Source organism: Syzygium oleosum, unplaced genomic scaffold (assembly GCF_021117445.2).
Source record: "Syzygium oleosum isolate NSW1041296 unplaced genomic scaffold, Sole_v2.1 Sole_v2.14, whole genome shotgun sequence".
In the NCBI taxonomy this organism is placed as follows: domain Eukaryota; kingdom Viridiplantae; phylum Streptophyta; class Magnoliopsida; order Myrtales; family Myrtaceae; genus Syzygium; species Syzygium oleosum.
The window spans coordinates 9,472,034-9,490,105 of record NW_026607498.1 but is presented as its reverse complement, the minus strand read 5'-3'; the positions used below and the strand labels follow the sequence as shown (position 1 = coordinate 9,490,105).

General features: G+C 42.6%; 2 protein-coding genes and 1 pseudogene across 5 annotated transcripts; all 3 read right to left on the bottom strand.

Moving 5' to 3' along the window:
• Positions 1 to 347: 347 nt before the first annotated feature.
• LOC115664077 (L-type lectin-domain containing receptor kinase IX.2-like) lies at positions 348 to 3,164 on the bottom strand. 4 transcript variants are annotated; one of them, XM_056317851.1, is made up of 3 exons: positions 2,526 to 2,574; positions 2,194 to 2,363; positions 348 to 2,072 (listed from the first exon to the last, which is right to left on the bottom strand). In XM_056317851.1, exons 2-3 carry the CDS (start codon positions 2,221 to 2,223, stop codon positions 429 to 431), a joined length of 1,674 nt encoding a protein of 557 aa, XP_056173826.1. In that variant the 5' UTR covers positions 2,224 to 2,363; positions 2,526 to 2,574; the 3' UTR covers positions 348 to 428. The 4 variants fall into 4 exon arrangements, with proteins under 4 accessions (XP_056173826.1, XP_056173827.1, XP_030441880.2 ...); XM_056317852.1 differs by having other exon boundaries at positions 2,236 to 2,363; XM_030586020.2 differs by lacking the exon at positions 2,194 to 2,363 and having other exon boundaries at positions 2,526 to 3,164.
• Positions 3,165 to 3,846: 682 nt separating this feature from the next.
• On the bottom strand, positions 3,847 to 4,750 carry LOC130139854 (L-type lectin-domain containing receptor kinase IX.1-like; annotated as a pseudogene).
• Positions 4,751 to 9,302: 4,552 nt separating this feature from the next.
• LOC115665765 (bark agglutinin I polypeptide B-like) lies at positions 9,303 to 9,869 on the bottom strand. The gene is made up of 2 exons (XM_030587604.1): positions 9,806 to 9,869; positions 9,303 to 9,670 (listed from the first exon to the last, which is right to left on the bottom strand). Exons 1-2 carry the CDS (start codon positions 9,867 to 9,869, stop codon positions 9,303 to 9,305), a joined length of 432 nt encoding a protein of 143 aa, XP_030443464.1.
• Between the last annotated feature and the right edge of the window lie 8,203 nt (positions 9,870 to 18,072).

Below are 18,072 nucleotides of genomic sequence, written 5' to 3'. Positions count from 1 at the left end.
ACAAATTGATTTTTAGTAGGAGAGGATGAAACTAGCATATTACTCCAGGTACCTGCAGTAGTTTTCCCTAAAAGTGACAAACTATGAGTATACATCTATAAAATGGAAAAATTATGTTCAGATATTTAAATATGCGAGCTCCGAAAAAAGAAGAAGAAACATATAGTGCCTCAATGATGTCTACTTTTATTTTGTTCGAAATAGAAATCATCATCGAAAAACTGTTGTACTGCCTTTCTCATTTATTACCAAGAGTAGTGTTGTACATTTATTTACGTTCAATCATGTCAAACGGTGTCATTTCAAGAGGGATCTCGAGTTGCAATGGAAATTTTACATTTGAGAACAAATGAAGTGCGTTGGCAAAGTAAGCAATTACCAAAATGAGTTACTAAGCCAAATGTATCTAGACGAGACCTTCAGGTCAATTATATGTTGAAACTTGGCATCTTCGAAGGGAGTTTGGGAGGCTTTGTCGTTGAGTTCAAAACGGCCATTACCTCTTCAATCGAAGGCCGAGAACTAGCAATGGGATGAGCACACCACAGCCCCAGAATAATCAAGGCCTCCACCTGTTTCTTGTCGAAATCCTTGCCGAGCCTCTCGTCCACCGGAAGGAGAAAATTCCAGAACCTACGCCCCCACCAACTCTCGCACCCGCAACGCTTCCAAACCCACTGAACAAGGCCTAGGCCTTGCTCTACTAGTTCCGGGTCGAAGACTCTTCTCCCACATACTATTTCCAAAAGGACCACCCCGAAACTATAGATATTAGATTCCTTACTTGCCTTGCCCGTTCGAAGGTATTCCGGAGACAAGTAACCCGGTGTTCCTTTCACTTGGGTAGTGTTTGGGTCTCTGGTGTGGTCGACTAGCTTAGCCAGGCCGAAGTCTCCCAATTTGGCCTCAAACTCTTCATCTAGCATGACGTTGCTGGATTTGATATCCCTATGGATCACGCATTGATAACATTGTTTGTGCAGGTAGTGCAACGCTAAGGCTAATCCCAGAGCGATGTTGTACCTCCTTTCCCATGTCAACAAGGGTCTGCCTTTAAACAGATGATCCTCCAAGCTACCTCCTCCAATGAATTGGTAAACCAGGACGAATTTATTCGCCTCGTGACAATAGCCTAAAAGTCGCACCAAGTTTTTGTGCCTAAGTTGGCTTAACGTCATCACCTCAGATTTATACTCCTCTAATCCTTGGCGTGAATCAGAGTTTATTATCTTCACAGCGACCCGTGTGCGAGCATCTCCTATGTGCCCTTCGTACACGATGCCAAAACCTCCTTTTCCCAGAATCTTGCCGTCTGCAGTTGCAATAATCAACTCTTCGTAGGAGAACTTCTTCAGTCCACTCAACTTTTCAAACTCTTCGGTTAATTTCACGCTATGGCCGCCTTCTTCTCCACCTCTCTCGGTCTTGGTTTTGTTCTCTTCGGTGGTCTTAGGTGCATTATTTCCCTTTGGCATATCATTGCTTTGATATGGACGGGCAACTTTTGACCTATAACTTTTGACCTCTTGAATCATATCTGCCGAAAGTCTCGAAGCCGAGGACGTTGCAGCCTCCATGGCCGCCGGGAGGGCCACAGCAGCTCCGGCAGCTAAATAGCTCAGCAATTCATGGACTAAACGTTGATAATGGAGCAATGGGTACTCAATCACAGTGGAATCGGACTCTGCGTATTTATGCTTGTTAAACAGAACCACCGTAGCCAATTCCTTCTGAGTAAACTCAACACCTTTGGGGAGACCCGGTGTGCCGCAGTAGTGCAAGAACAGAGCTACATCCGAGGGAACGTTGCCGACATACAAGTCAAGACTCGGCCTAATGTTAGTCGAAGAGAGAGTGATATTGGAATCGGCCGAGTGAAGCTTGGCGGTTAGGTGGGGGATGTTTAGCTTGGAAGCAGCAGATTGAGCCGGTCGGTTTCCTTCTTGTGGTGTCAATAGGAGATTCGATTCCGAGTTGGAAAGGTAGCGCTCGAACTCCTCAGCCGTGTAGGTTGGGTCAAGCGGAGCCGCTATGGCTCTGCAACGAATTACTGCCAGAAACATGATCACAAACTGCAAAACAAACACATTTCCAATCAGCAAAGTATCATGCTAGTCCCCGCGGAATGGAGATACGATAGGCAGACAACTAGTTTGTCACCGGTTGATTCCATTAAAATCATCCAGAGCTTACCTTTTTGTAGATAAATCGATGCTTGAACATCCCAAAAACAACCTTTGGACACGACAGGGTATGCTCCTCATGATGTCGAAGCAACCACGCGCTCACAGAAATTTCATGCCTCAAATGCAATTTCTTTTAATGGGAATTGACACTATTTCCGTCGCGCTGCTCTCGAAGTACTATAAAACACCAACAAACGTCTTTTTTTTTTTCAAGCTATTTCCTAGTCGATCTTTGACAAGCGATCGATGATGAGCATTTTCGAATTTAAACCGCATCATCTGGAAATTCACATCATCGCACAAACGAAAACTTGCAAAAAATCGATGATCCGGACATACCTCGATGGTGTTGGGGAAAGCGAGCGCGACGACGGCACCGATGCCGACGATACGGGTGCGGAGGAGCATGGCGGCGTGATCAACGAGCTCTTGCAGCCGCGCGTGCGTCAGGTCGAACTTCCCACAGGTGGAGACGGCTGTCCTCTTGGGGAAAGCCAATGCCGCCTTCTTCAACAGGCCTGTGACCGTAAGTTCTGCCATCGCTAATTACAGAGAACGAATCGACGGGATCGGCCGAAGCCAATCGCGATTGAATTGAAGAGGGCACACAATCGCTGCTGGGCGACACTGAACGGGAAGATCAACGAGAACGAATCGCACGAAGAAGAAGAATGGAGACGAGGGTTCGATGACAGATAGACTCAAAGGGTTGCGCATGTGTGTAGGATGGGGATGAGAGGGGGACCGCTGGCAGTACGAGTTCGGTGGTGGTCGCGACTGGGATTTAATGGGTCAACGGCTGGAGTATCATCCCCCATTGCAGCGAACTAGTCCACTATGGCGTTCGCTGTTACAGGATGATGCAGCGTCGAAGGTGAAACTTTTTTATTTTTGCCTTTGAAAATCGGTTAAAGCAAGAACTACTTAGTAGTTCGGTTGCCTGGGATGTTACGTGCGACCAGGAAAGCACCGTTGTTGGGGAAAGAGCGACGGAGCCGTTACTTATAGCAGACAGAGAGGGAGAGACAGATTTTTGATTGAGCCTGTCGGAATGGCTGGCAACGACCAACCGCCGCTGCCATTTCCAGCACCCCCCCCCGCCACGCACCTCCGTCGACTCACTCTTCACCAGCGGCGGCAGTGGCGGCAGCGGCGGCGGCGGCAGGGGGCCAAGCGGGACGGGCTTTTGGCCCGATGACCCTGGTGTCTCGCTTCTTGGAATTTAGGCCAGTCTCGATTCTTGCTGACTTTTCCGCGACATGAGTTATTGGCGACCAGAAGTTCCAGAATCATCAAACATCGGCGTACTAGTCAGCTTCGTTATCCACCAGTTGCCCTTAAAGCCATTTTCGTAAATTTGTTTCACGATGGCAAACAAATTAAGTTTTAGGGGGAGAGGATGAAACTAGAATGTTACTTAGGTACTTGCAGTAGTTTTCCTTAAAAGTGACAAGCTATGATTATATATCTATAAAATGGAAAATTATGATTAGAGATTTAAATAAGCGGGCTCTGAAAAAACAGGAAGAAGAAAGATATAGTGCCTGAATGATGTCTATTTTTATTTTGTTCGAAATAGAGGTCATTATCGAAAAGCTGTTGAACTGGCTTTCTCATTTATTATCAAGAGTAGTGTTGTACATTTATTTAGATTAAATCATGTCAAACAGTGTCATTTCAAGAGGGATCTTGAGTTGCAATCGGAATTTTACACTTGGGAACGAAATGAAGTGCGTTGGCAAAGTAAGCAATTACCAAAATGAGCTACTAAGCCAAACGTATCTAGACGAGACCTTCGGGTCAATTATATGTTGAAACTTGGCATCTTCGAGGGGAGTTTGGGAGGCTTTGCCGTTGAGTTCAAAACGGCCATTACCTCTTCAATCAAAGGCCGAGAACTAGCAATGGGATAAGCACACCACAACCCCAGAATCATCAAGGCCTCTGCCTGTTTGTTGTCGAAATCCTTGCCGAGCCTCTCGTCCACCGGATGGTAAAGATTCCAGAACCAGCGCCCCCACCAGCTCCCGCACCCACTACGCTTCCAAACCCATCGAACAAGGCCGCCATGCTCTGCTAGTTCTGAGACGGAGAATCTTCTCCCACATAATATTTCCAAAAGGAAGACTCCGAAACTGTAGATGTCAGATTCCTTACTTGCCTTACCCATTCGAAAGTATTCCGGAGCCCAATAACCCAGTGTTCCTTTCACTCGAGTCGTGTTTGGGTCTCTGGCATGGTCAACTAGCTTAGCCATGCCAAAATCTCCCAATTTGGCCTCGAAGTTTTTATTCGAGCATAACGTTGCTGGATTTGATATCCCGGTGGATCACGCATTGACGAAATTGTTTGTGCAAGTAGTGCAACGCCGAGGCTAATCCCAGAGCGATGTTGTACCTCCTTTCCCATGTCAACGGGGGGCTACGTTTAAACAGATGATTGTCCAAGCAACCTCCTCTAATGAATTCGTAAACCAGGACGAATTCATTCGACTCGTGACAATAGCCTATGAGTCGCACCAGGTTTATGTGCCCAAAGTGCATTATTTCCCACCGGCATATCATTGCTCATGGTAGAAGGACGAGCGACATTTGACCTATTACGTACCCAAACAATTAACATGACAATGACAATGATCACTGCCGATCCAATGAGACAGACCACGGCTATAATCACCCTATCCTGCCAAGAGTTGGGAAACTTTTTAGCCCGGAGCCGTAAACTGGAGCTAAATTCCCATGAATGGACAATGTGATACTCAAATGCAGCTCCAGTGGCAGCTGAGAAACCAACCTCCACCTGCTCTGGCAAAAAATCCCTGAAGCTGAGTGGGGCATAGTGAAGACTGACCCTATTACTGGAATTATCTGCATCCATCAAGACAACGCTCAAATTTCTCGCCTGTGAATCGTACTTTACCGAAGCATTAACCAACCCGCCATTCATGATTTTGTCGGTCAACCATGAGACGGTGACATTGGCCACGGACCTGAGGTCGTTCACATCTATACCAAGATGTGGAGCGTCCGGATCCCAGGGATTCCTGAAAGTGTCAACCTCAACCGCGACATAAGTGTTGCGGAAGTCAAGCAATCAAATAATAAAATTGACAGAATAAGAAAATAAATCGGACACCAGATTTACGTGGTTCAGTCGTAGTGACCTACGTCCACGAGGAGAGCAGCAAGACGAAATTCCACTATGTATCAAGAGATGCAACTGAGATTACAACTACACTGAGTCACTCAAACACTCTCGGTGTTTCTCAAGCCCCAATTACACCAAATAACTCACGTAGTGTTTAGCCCCACAATTCCTCACGAAATAATCTCTCAATCTCGCGAAGGAATTATACACAATCTTACCACAAGATTTAATCGCTACTAACACTTGAATTCTTGGTGTAATTCCATGAAGAAAATCCCACGCCAAGCGCTCAACGAAACAGAGCTTCAAGACTCACATCCATGGCGGCACTTCAAGACTTCTTCGTAACCAACGAAACAACCCACTGCCCACTCTCATCAATAACGGCGTGCATATGTATATATACCCAAGAAGAGAACGTGGCCGACACAGAATTGGAAACCTGCATATTTCGGTCAACAAAGTATGGTTTGGACTTTCCCTTTGTTGACCGTGACTCCCACTAGAATTAGGAAAGAATAATATTCTTTCTTTCTTCATTGTTTCCAATTTCATATCAGGAAATATCCAATTTAAAATATTCAGACCTCCACACAAATAACAATTAATCTTAGGTTAAGTTTCGTTCATGGGATCAAACTCGAGGCATATTTTTAACAATCTCCACCTTGGCTCGATATTTGAGCCAAGTCACAATCGCTTTAATAGAATCCGAATTTCGCTACTACTCTCCCACAGCTCCCGATGGGCTCAACCACCACAGATGTCTTTCAAGTCCAAGCCTCGCTTGAACTTTGCCATAACCGTGGACCTCATCAGAATACCAACTCCACATACACCTTTAACCGCTCCACAAGGATTTTCCGACACAATCTCCTCAATCACAAATAAAGCAAAACCATCGTTACATCCATATCTATCGGGAGATTGGATACGCACCTTGTCAATTTCAGCAGTTACAGCAAATGTTGGCTCAATAGGCTCCACCTCGCTACAAGCACCATCTGTGCCGATTACTTCGTTAGTACCGCTACCTCAGGAGTTTCTGGTTGCAACTCCACCTCAAGCTGAACACCGTTCAGATCCGTATAAACACTGTTATTAACATTCCTAGCCAAAAGTACTGGAAACTCGTCAAATGTAAGTTCTCTGCTGATAATAGGTGAATTTAATTCCGGGCACCAAAACCGATAGCCCCGTTCATCGTGTGCATAACCTAGGAACATGCACTTTCTTGTCCTTCCATCCAGCTTACCATTACTAACTCGAACATAACATGGACAACCAAATATTCTAAGAACAGAATAATCAACAACGTTACCTGACCACACTTCTTCGGGAGTCCAACATCCAATCGCAGTCGATGGGGATATATTCTTTAGGGAGCTCGCCGTACTAAGCGCATCCGCCAGGAATCTCCTAGCCATACCAGCACTAGAGAGCATTATATGGGCCGTCTCTAGTAATGTTCTGCTCATCAACTCTGCAACCTGTTGTGGTTCAATGGCACTAGTGCGGTGTTTCACTATGCCTTCATTCATGTAGAATTCGTTTAACAGCTCCGAGCAAAACTCCATACTATTGTCAGTCTGCACTTGCTTGATTGATTCACCGGTCTCCTTTTCGATCAAAGTTTTCAACTGCCTGATCCTGATAACAGCATCAAACTTGTGCCTTAGCACAAACACACACGTCTTCCTCGAGTAGTCATCAACAATTGTTAGCATAAATCTGGCACTCTTCCTCGAAGGAAATCGCGACAACCTGCGAACATCTAAGTGAATTAATTCTGCAATTACCGTGGTTTCTCTGACAACCGTACTAAACTGCGCTTTCCGCCGTTGATCTAAATCACAGCACCTACATACATTCAGTTCGTTAGCCACATAACCACATAGCAAATTTCTTTCACTTAGAACCTTCAGGCTTCTCTCACTAATGTGCCCCAAACGCATATGCTACAATTCAGACTCTCGAACCGATCCATTCGACGTCTCCGCGGTGAATTCTATCACTGTCTCACCTTGAAGTTCATACAGGCCACTATGCTTGATTCCTTTCATTATCACCAAGGCACCTCGAACAACTATCAAAAGTCCACATTCTGAAGAATACCGACACGCAGCTGAATCCATGGCACTCAAGGAAATCAGATTTTTCTTCAACTCTGGAACATGCCTCACTCCAGTCAATGTCCACACGATACCATCATGCATTCTGATTCTAACGTCACCAACACCAATAACATCGCATTCAGCCTTGTTCCCCAACTGCACTTTATTACTATCCGTGCACTGATAAGTAGTGAACCAGTTCCTGTTTGATATAGCGTGAAAAGAACAACCAGAATCCATAATCCATCTGTCAAACGACAAATCATCAATGACAGACAAGATATAATCGACATTATCCGAATCACCATAAACTATAGCTGCAACATCATCCGCAGGATCAACTCTAATTCCCTTACCCTTGTCATTTTTTAGCTTAAAGCAATCCCTTCTAATATGCCCCCTCTTGCCACAACTCCAACAGACAATACCACCAGTCCTAGACTAACTTCGTCTATTCGAGTTCATACTACTCCTACTAACACATGTACCAGTTCTTCATCTATTTTCACCTACTACAGTAGCAGATACATGTTCGCCAGATTCTCTTCTACGAATGTCCTCACTCAGAATTAAATCTCGAACACCATCAAACGTCAAACTTGTTGAGCCAAAGGAATTACTAACAGCAGTAACGGTAGTATTCCAACTATCAGGCAATGAGGATAATAGAATCAAAGCACGTACCTCATATTCAAAGTCAATCTCAACTGAACTCAATTGACTAATGATCACATTGAATTCATTAACATGATCAGCAACTGACGCACCTTCGCTCATCTTCAAATTAAACAGACGTCGCATCAAGTAGACTTTGTTGATCGCAGAGGGCTTCTTGTACATGTCCGATAGGGCTTTCATCAATCCCGCAGTGGTCTTCTCATTCACGATATTAAACGCGACGTTACGTGCCAACGTCAGCCGAATATCACCCAAAGCTCGTCTATCCAGCAATTCCCAATCATCTTGCTTCATCATCTCTGGCTTCTCCCCATACAAGGGCAAGTACAGTTTCATCTGATATAGATAATCCTCAATCTGCATCTTCCAGAAACCAAAATCTTTCCCACCAAATCTGTCGATTTTCACTTTTCCTTCTTCTGTCGTCATCGATTCGCTTCAATTTAAGCAAGCCTAGCTCTGATACTAATTATTGCGGAAGCCAAGCGATCGAACAATAAAATAAATCGGACACCAGATTTATGTGGTTCGGTCGTAGTGACCTACGTCCACGAAGAGAGCAGCACGGAATTCCACTATAGATCAAGCGATACAACGGAGATTACAACTACACTCGAGTCACTCAAACACTCTCGGTGTTTCCCAAGCCCCAATTACACCCAATAACTCACGCAGTGTTTAGCCCCACAATTCCTCACGAAATAATCTCTCAATCTCGTGAAGGAATTATACACAATCTTACCACAAGATTTAATCGCTACTAACACTTGAATTCTTGGTGTAATTCCATGAAGAAAATCCCACGCCAATCGCTCAACGAAACAGAGCTTCAAGACTCACATCCATGGCGGCACTTCAAGACTTCTTCGTAACCAACGAAACAACCCACTACCCACTCTCATCAATAACGGCGTGCATATGTATATATACCCAAGAAGAGAACGTGGCCGACTCAGAATTGGAAACCTGCATATTTCGGTCAACAAAGTATGGTTTGGACTTTCCCTTTGTTGACCGTGACTCCCACTAGAATTAGGAAAGAATAATATTCTTTCTTTCTTCGTTGTTTCCAATTTCATATCAGGAAATATCCAATTTAAAATATTCAGACCTCCACACAAATAACAATTAATCTTAGGTTAAGTTTCGTTCATAGGCTCAAACTCGAGACATATTTTTAACAATAAGAGTCCTTGGGAAGACCTAGCTGGCCTCCTCCCAAGCCTCTCGGCATGCTGAAGCCCCAAGGAGCGATAAAGAAGGTCAGTCCGTCGCCAGAATCGTTTCTATGTCGAGAGTCGATGCTGAACATAAACCCGGCAGTGAAATCCGCCTCATTCCCCGTGGCCTTGTCCCAAAGATGCACTTTCCTGGAATACGTAGCTCGGCCGCTGATGCCGTTCAGGCTCTGGTTCGGTTGGCAGAGGCTGAGATGTAAGTAAGGAGATAGCACAGAGGCGTTCCTCTGAAAGTTTAAGAGCTTGAGGCTCTCATAGCCAAAGGATGGGAAATTGAAAGATGCGTTGTCAAAGTGTGTAGCTGAAGCTGAAAAGGTTTTGAGCAAAGAGATAATCAAGACTAGTACTAATGTGGATGTGGATGTGGATGCTTGAGGCTGATCTTCGTGCCTTCCAAAGCTTTTCATGCTGGATGTTCATAATTTGTTGCACATCTGGTTACTGCCTGTGAACTCAAAAGCACCGTGTGGAGCCGTAACGGGCAGCTCAACATCTTCAATCATCATTCTCACCGCTCGGCTTTGATTAAAACCGAAAAAAGTGGTTCGTGCACCAAACTGCGGTGCCCAAGTGACAATCGCCGCGGCGAACCTCGAACTGAAAAGTGCATTGGCTCAGCGGGATTCGATTGGAACATAGAAATGGCCTCGACGAATGGCGTGTTACTAGGAAACATGCAGAATGTGGTTGAGAATGGCCGGCTCAAAGGTCTGGTTTATCATACGCGGGAGAATGTTCGCAGGAAACATATTACCAGTCTGATTAGATGATTGGGTGGCGGATTAAAAATAATTAAGGGCATCATCAGATGAAAATGTAGATCAAGGATACTATAATGAGTCAAGTCTTTATTGTTGAGCGTCAGAGGCACGGCAACAATATTGATTTGATGAAAGGAATTTTTGAAGGTGAAACAATCGCAATTCGCGTCTTTCTATTGCATATCTCAATTACAAGAGAAATAGACTATATATAGACCATAGTTTGATTCGAAATAGGAAATCTCTTTCTAGGAAACCTATTCTAATTAGGAAATCTAATTGACTTAGGAAACTTTCCTAAAATATAACTAGAAACAATATCTCACAATATCTATCAAAATATGGAAATACGAACAAACTCAAAAAGGAAACAAGTACTAACAAATTTGGTTTAATTTCTAACACTCCCCCCTAAACCAAATTCTCTTCCATCGATCATTCCAAGCAGGCTCTTGAACTTTCGAAAAGCATCGATCTTGAGAGGTTTAGTAAAAATATCTGCTACTTGATCTCCGGTCTTCACATGCAATACTTCAACTTCATTCTTTTTAACCTGTTCTCGGATGAAGTGATATCGAACATCGATATGTTTACTTCCTTACCAAAAAAAAATACATCGATATGTTTACTTCGTTCATGAAAAACTGGCTTTTTCGCCAAAGCAATAGCAGAAACATTATCAACAAAAATCTCCGTTGCTTTCTTCTGCTCCATAAGAATATCTTTGAGTAGTCTTCTCAACCATATTGCATGACAAACGCATGAAGATGCAGCTACATATTCAGCTTCACATGTCGACAGGGTAACACTTGATTGCTTCTTTGATGACCACGTGAAAGCAGTGTCACACAAGAAAAATACAAATCCCGTGGTGCTTTTTCGATCGTCGATATCTCCACCATAATCACTATCCGAATAAGCTCTAAGTTTGAAAGATTCAGAGCAATAATAGTGTAAACCATGAGAAATAGTACCTTTCATGTACCGAAGTATTCTCTTTGCAGCTTTAAGATGAGATGATTTCGGCTTCTCCATGTATCGACTAACAATTCCAACACTATACATAATATCTGGTCTCGTGCATGTCAAGTATCTCAAACTCCCAATCAAGCTTCTATACTATGTTGAATCAACATCGGCACCATCATCAAACTTCGAAAGTTTGGTTCCGCACTCCATTGGTGTATTGACCGGCATACAGTTCTTCATGTTGAATTTTTCAAGGATATTTTCTGCATATCCTTTTTGAGAAATAAAAATCCCATCGGCACTTTGCTTCACTTCGATACCAAGGAAATAATTCATGAGACCATTATCGGTCATCTCAAATTCTTTCACCATCGATGCCTTAAAAGCATCAATCATCGCCGAATTATTTCCTGTAAAAACAAGATCATCAACATATAAACAGGCGAGTGGAATATCACCTTTTTCTTGCTTCAAATAGAGTGCATGCTCGTATGGACATTGAGAGAATTCCATTCGCCTTGAAATATGCATCAATTCTGGAATTCCATGCTCTCGGTGCTTGTTTAAGCCCATATAGAGCTTTCTTCAACCTTAGCACTTTGTCTTCATAACCTTTCACAACAAACCCCTCGGGTTGTTCAACATAAATTTCTTCTTCAAGGATGCCATTCAAGAATGCTGATTTGACATCCATTTGATAAATCCGCCAATTATTTTGAGCAGCAATGGAAATAATCAATCTAATCGTTTCAATGCGAATGACAGGGGCAAAAACTTCATCATAGTCGATTCCGGCTTTTTGCTTGTACCCCTTCGCGACTAATCTAGCTTTGTACCTTGTCACTTCACCTTTCTCATTCTTCTTGGCCTTGTACACCCATTTAACACCAATTGATTTCTTGTCCTTCGGAAGATTAGCAAGCTCCCATGTTTGATTTTTCTCGATGGCTTCAATTTCTTCATTCATGGCTTTCCTCCGCTTTTCTTCTTTGGCCGCATCATCATAAGCAAGTGGTTCATAATCTGCAAGAAGACATATAAAATGAAGCTCTTCGGTAGCTTCGTAAATTTCAGACAATCTTCTTGATCTTGGCACTAGCGGTTCATCGACACTATTTGAAGAGGATGGTGTTGATGAACTTGAATAAGATGTTGGAGAAGAAGGTGAAGGTTGATCTTTCAACTCCGTTTGATTGGAATCACCACGAACATTCGCTTCTTCTTTTGGATTTTCTTCCCACATTCCATTTTCATCGAACTTGACATCTCTACTTACATACACTTTCAAAGTGTTAGGGTCAAATAATCGATAGGCTTTAGATGATGAGTCATACCCGATAAAGATGAGCTTTTTGCTCTTGTCTTCAAGTTTCGATCTTTTTTTATCCAGGACATGAGCATATGCAATGCTCCCAAAAATTCTCAAGTGTGAAACACTTGGTGTTCTCCCGGTCCATGCCTCTTGTGGAGTTACGCCTTCAAGTCCATATGTTGGACATCTATTTTGAAGATAGACGGCACACGAAATAGCTTCTGCCCAAAGTTCTTTGGACAAATTTTTGCTCTTCAACATGCTTCGAACCATATCAAGAATGGTTCTATTTTTCCGTTTAGCCACACCGTTTTGTTAAGGAGAATACGGGGCCGTCAAGAAACGCCGAATACCATGATTTTCACAGAATTTGTTGAATATGGCTGAGGTGAATTCTCCACCACGATCAGTCCTCAAAACCTTGATAAAATAGCCGCTTTCCTTTTCAGCCAAGTTCTTGAATTATTTGAAAGTATCAAACACTTCTGTCTTTTCTTTCAAAAAATACACCCAAGTTTTCCGAGTAAAATCATCAATAAAAGTAACAAAATATCGATGATTATCATATGAGTGAGGATTGATCGTGTGATATCCTGAAACCTAAATTTTAACTAGTCATTTAGGAACAATTGCATAGAAAATTAGGGATTGATTTTTTAACCCCTAAACAAAAAAATATAATTAGATGGCACTGGATATAGATATTAGGAGCATTTCATTAATAATTAATTAGGCCCATATAGTTTGCACATTTATCGGACATACGGCAGATGGACTCGAGCGAATGGTTCACGAGCTTAATTCAATCAAGCCCATGACCAAAAGTCACATGTTTTGCACGTGTTATCTTCGGTTGCAAGAGATCTTCTGTGTATATATTTTTCTGCCACTTGGAGGACCGAGAAGGAAGGGAGATTCATTATATTTGGCCATATTGTCAGAAGATAGGAGGGGTAATATCCTAGCCGCACGTATCTTTAATCCATGGACAGTAATTGGCAATATATCTTTTGTGAAATTCCATTAAAAAATCTTGGGCATCACGAAAAGATAAGGAAACATTCTTCACCAAGGCGAGGGCAATATATCAAGCAGATTTTGTTTCTTGGTATCTTTGTGCAAAGAAAAAATATATGAAGGATACAAGAAGAGGAAAACAGAATCGGTCAACGTGGGGATATATAGTTGGAATTACGTTCTGGCGTCATAGGCGCAAGCGAAAAAGGAAAGAAGCCAACGTAATATGCTTTAAATATTCTTGAGTGGGTCTCTTTCTAAAAAGGCATAGGCATTCTCACTTATAAAAGGATCACGTATGAGACAAGAATGGGGGCCTTTTTTTTTGGAGAGAGGACATACGAGAAAAACACACGTGAGATTGAGAGAGAAGAGTTCGCTGCGTACGCGTGCTGCCGCTATGCCACGCTGCCCTTCCGCTGCGTCCGCGACTGCCTTGCTGCCGCACCCTCGCGTCACCTGACGCCCACCGCCTCGCTGCCGTTGCTTCCGGAGCTACTGTGGCTCCTGCACCGATCCCCACCTATCGCCGTTGCCACCCAACCGCGGTGAAGAGCCGTTGTTGTTAGCTCGACGACGCTGCCGTCTCGAAGCCCTGCTGCCCCAATCCGACGATTCACTTTCGCTGTTGGTAGTTTGGCTAGTTAGTGTTTTAGTGTGTTTGAACTTCTAGAATGAGCATTGGCGAGTCTTGATTGCTAGACTAAGTTGAAATAGATGTTGAATGTTGATTTGAACTCTTGGTGTGGTATTTTCATGGCTGAGAAGTGGTGGATCTCAAAGTTGAAGGCGTTTCTTGAAGTTTTTATCTTGCTTTCAGAACTGATTTTTACTGTACGTCCCTGGATTTCCATTTTTATACGGAATTTTGTGGTTAGAATCTTGAAAGGTGTTCTTCATAAAAGTTGTTCACAAGATCTTGATCTATAACATACTTAAATTTCAGATTTTTCTGAGCTCAAATGGGTTACAGGAAGGTCCGATTTCTTACCGAATTAGAACTGTTTTATACTGTGGATTCCGTGACCTTCGTGCCTTCTCAGATTTTTATAAAACTTTCCAGTTCGATTTCGACCATACTTCCTTCACAATATTTGTAAAGGAAATTCATGTCTACAACGTGTAAAAATTTCAAAGTGTTTTGAAATGATTTGATTTGTAAAACGAGTATTTCTTTTGGTTCAGTTCCCCTGTTCCGGCGGACCAGTTCTGGGTTGTTTCCAAACCATCAAAAGTGATCTTTGTATAAGGATCTGGCGATTGTGTTCTTCATGGAAAATATTTGTGAAGGTCTTGTTTATAACATATTCGAATTTTATAATTTTTGGAGACCATTTGCTATGCTTTTGAAGTTGATCCCCCAAATCATGCAAATCTGTCCAGTTTTACTAGAATTCCATAATCTGCCGGTTTTTACTTGAAATCTTTGGCTTTCGATTTCCGGACTAATAGAGACAGTAACCACAGTTATCTAGCCTTTTAATGATGTTTATTTGGCTGTGATCCAATGTTGAATTCATGTTTTAAAATGAGGTTCACAAAGTCGATTGACCGTTTGCATGTGTGACCACTTGGTATAATTTTGTATGACATTGATGAGAGCACGATTCATGTACGCATGGGCTAATTGAAAAGATAATAATTGGCCGGAATGCTTGTGTGCTTGTGTGGTCACACGTTGGAGCCGTCTTGCTGTAGATCGCTTGACGATGCCTGATTTATCGGGGTCTTGCTGTAGATCGCTTGACAATACTCGATTTATCAAATGCCTGGAGATTATCCGGATTGCCGATACTCCGGATGCCTTGTCGCGGCCCGAGGCCGGACTCGATGCTCCTTACGGATACCATCTTACGTAGATCGTTTGATGTTGCCATATTGGAATGCCGTCTTACTTGTAGATCGTTTGAGGTGCCGATTATTTGGGGTGGGAACAAAAATCCTAAAAAGAGCGCCATCTTGTGCTAGGATCGCTTGATGTGTAGTGGCCATAGGAGCATAATAAGCTAGGAATACGTGTGATGCATAGTGCTTGATTATAGGGTAGAAAATACTAGGCATGGTATGGGGCCATGCCCAAGTGGATTACGTCTTATAATCGAGACACGTAGCGCTGTGATGCATTGATGTATGGGAAATCTATTTAAATGCTTCGCATGTATGTGCACATAGGCTTCATTTCATTTAAATAAGTGTACCAAAAAAGAAGTAAGGAATGCCTGTGGTTGTTTAATAATATTGGGTGTTAATGCTATATTGCCTGGTTAGGGACCCCGAGGTGAGTTGACTTCTAAACGGGGCTTAGGCGTTAACTTATTGAGATTTTTATCTCATTTGTGGTTGTTAAATATTTTTCAGGCCCTTAGCATGTTGATGCACCCAGTATGGTTCGGGTGCGTGGAAGCTAACTTTTGGTGAAGTAGATTGACCCCGACCCGACATCTTTTTGTAGACTATTTTTGGAAATGCCCGAAGTGGGCTTGTAAAAAAATGTTCCCAGGGGTTAATCAAGTAAATGTTAAAATGGTGTTTTGATTTCGATGTTGTAAACGGTTTTCCTATCTATCCTTGTTTACTGTTATTGTGCAGGTGAATTTTTTTTTTAACTTCCGCATGCGTAACCAAAAGATAAAATGTTGGGTCGGCGACGCGTCCGGGACATCGCATCATAATGACCATTGCAGGATGTCGCGCGCTCGCGGGGTTCGGGCGTGACAGATCGGGCCACACAAATCGAATGAATCAACTCAAGCGGCTTCTTCGCTCGATAAGTCGCCTCCTTCGAAAAGCTAGTTCTGGAATGCTTGCCGATAACACACCCTTCACATAATTGATCGGGATGATCAATATGTGGTAAGCCATAAACCATCTTCTTGCGAGAAAGCAAATTGAGTCCGCCAAAATTGAGATGGCCGAACCTCAAATGCCACAACCATGAAGGAATATATACGCACGCCTTTAGACATCGAGACATCTCACTCTTTATATTAAGAATAAACATCCTGTTCTTCGACATCTTCACATTTGCAATTAGTTTATTATTTCGATCTCTCAACATATGATTAAGATCTCTCATATGAACAATATAACCTTTCTCCAGAAGTTGTCCCAAACTCAAGATATTGCTTGACATTTTTGGAACATAATAAACATTAGTAATAAACTGACGTGCACCATTCTTTAAGCGAATCAAAATTGTACCTTTCCCTTCGACAAGAATTTTAGAGTTATCACCAAATGAGACATTCCCTTTAATCGTCTCATCTAATTCGGCAAACATCTCCTTTCTCCCGCACATGTGATTACTTGCGCCGGTATCCAAATACCACGTATCGCTTTGACCTTCTTCATCTTCTTTGAATGCCAATAAGAGAACTTGATCATCATTATTTACCAAGTTTGCCTTTTCGTCTGGTCTGCTACTTTCTTTATTCCAGCAGTTAGAAGCATAATGGCCAAGTTTATTGCAATGATAACATCGGATTTTAGATTTATCATACCATTGGCTTGTCGAGTTCTTTCCTCTTCCACGAACACCTCTTTGGTACTGGTATCCTCCATCACTTCGAGCAGGATCTCCTCTGCTTCGCCCGCAACCTCTTCCTCGAAAGTGACCTCGGCCACGACCTCGATCACGATCTTGATTTGTCCCGCGATTTTGTACGGGATCTCTTCTTTGCTCCTTTTCATCTCGTATGGTCAGCTGCGTTTGGAGAACTTCCTCCATCTGTTCAATCTTTTTCTTTCTAAACCTTTCTTTCATGGGCTTGTGATGAACCCATAAGTTCATCGACCGTCATGGCATCCAAGTCTTTGGATTCTTCGATTGCAACCGCAATATAATCATACTTCTTGTCTAAGGACCGAAGTATTTTCTCAACAACACGAACATCGGAAACTTCTTCTCCGTTTCTTTTCATCTGATTAACAATTGCCAAAATTCTCGTGAAATAATCAGCAATCGATTCAGATTCTTTCATACGAATTACCTCGAATTCGCCTCTCAAGGTTTGAAGGCGAATCTTCTGAACTTTCTGAACTCCTTGATGTGTGTTTTGAAGAATCTCCCATGCCTCTTTAGCGGTAGTGGCGTTCGAAACTTTTTCGAACATGGAATCATCTAATGCTTGATAGATGATCGACAGGGCATATTGATCTTTTGTTCGAGCCTTCTCCAAGGCATTCCTCTGATTCTGGTTCAACGTGGCTTCATCCTCTGGCTCATCATAGCCAGTGTTAACAAATTCCCACACACCGTAGGCGCCGAGTAGAGCTTTCATTCTAACAGCCCAGTTACCATAATTTTCTTTGGTAAGACGAGGGTATTGAAGAGGAAGCTGATTGTTCGTTGAGGCCATGATCACGAACCGTAAGCTCTGATACCAATTTGTTGAGCGTCAGAGGCGCGGCAACAATATTGATTTGATGAAAGGAATTTTTGAAGGTGAAACAATCGCAATTCGCGTCTTTCTATTGCATGTCTCAATTACAAGAAAAATAGACTATATATAGACCATAGTTTGATTCGAAATAGGAAACCTCTCTCTAGGAAATCTATTTTAATTAGGAAATCTAATTGACTTAGGAAACTTTCCTAAAATATAACTAGAAACAATATCTCACAATATCTATCAAAATATGGAAATACGA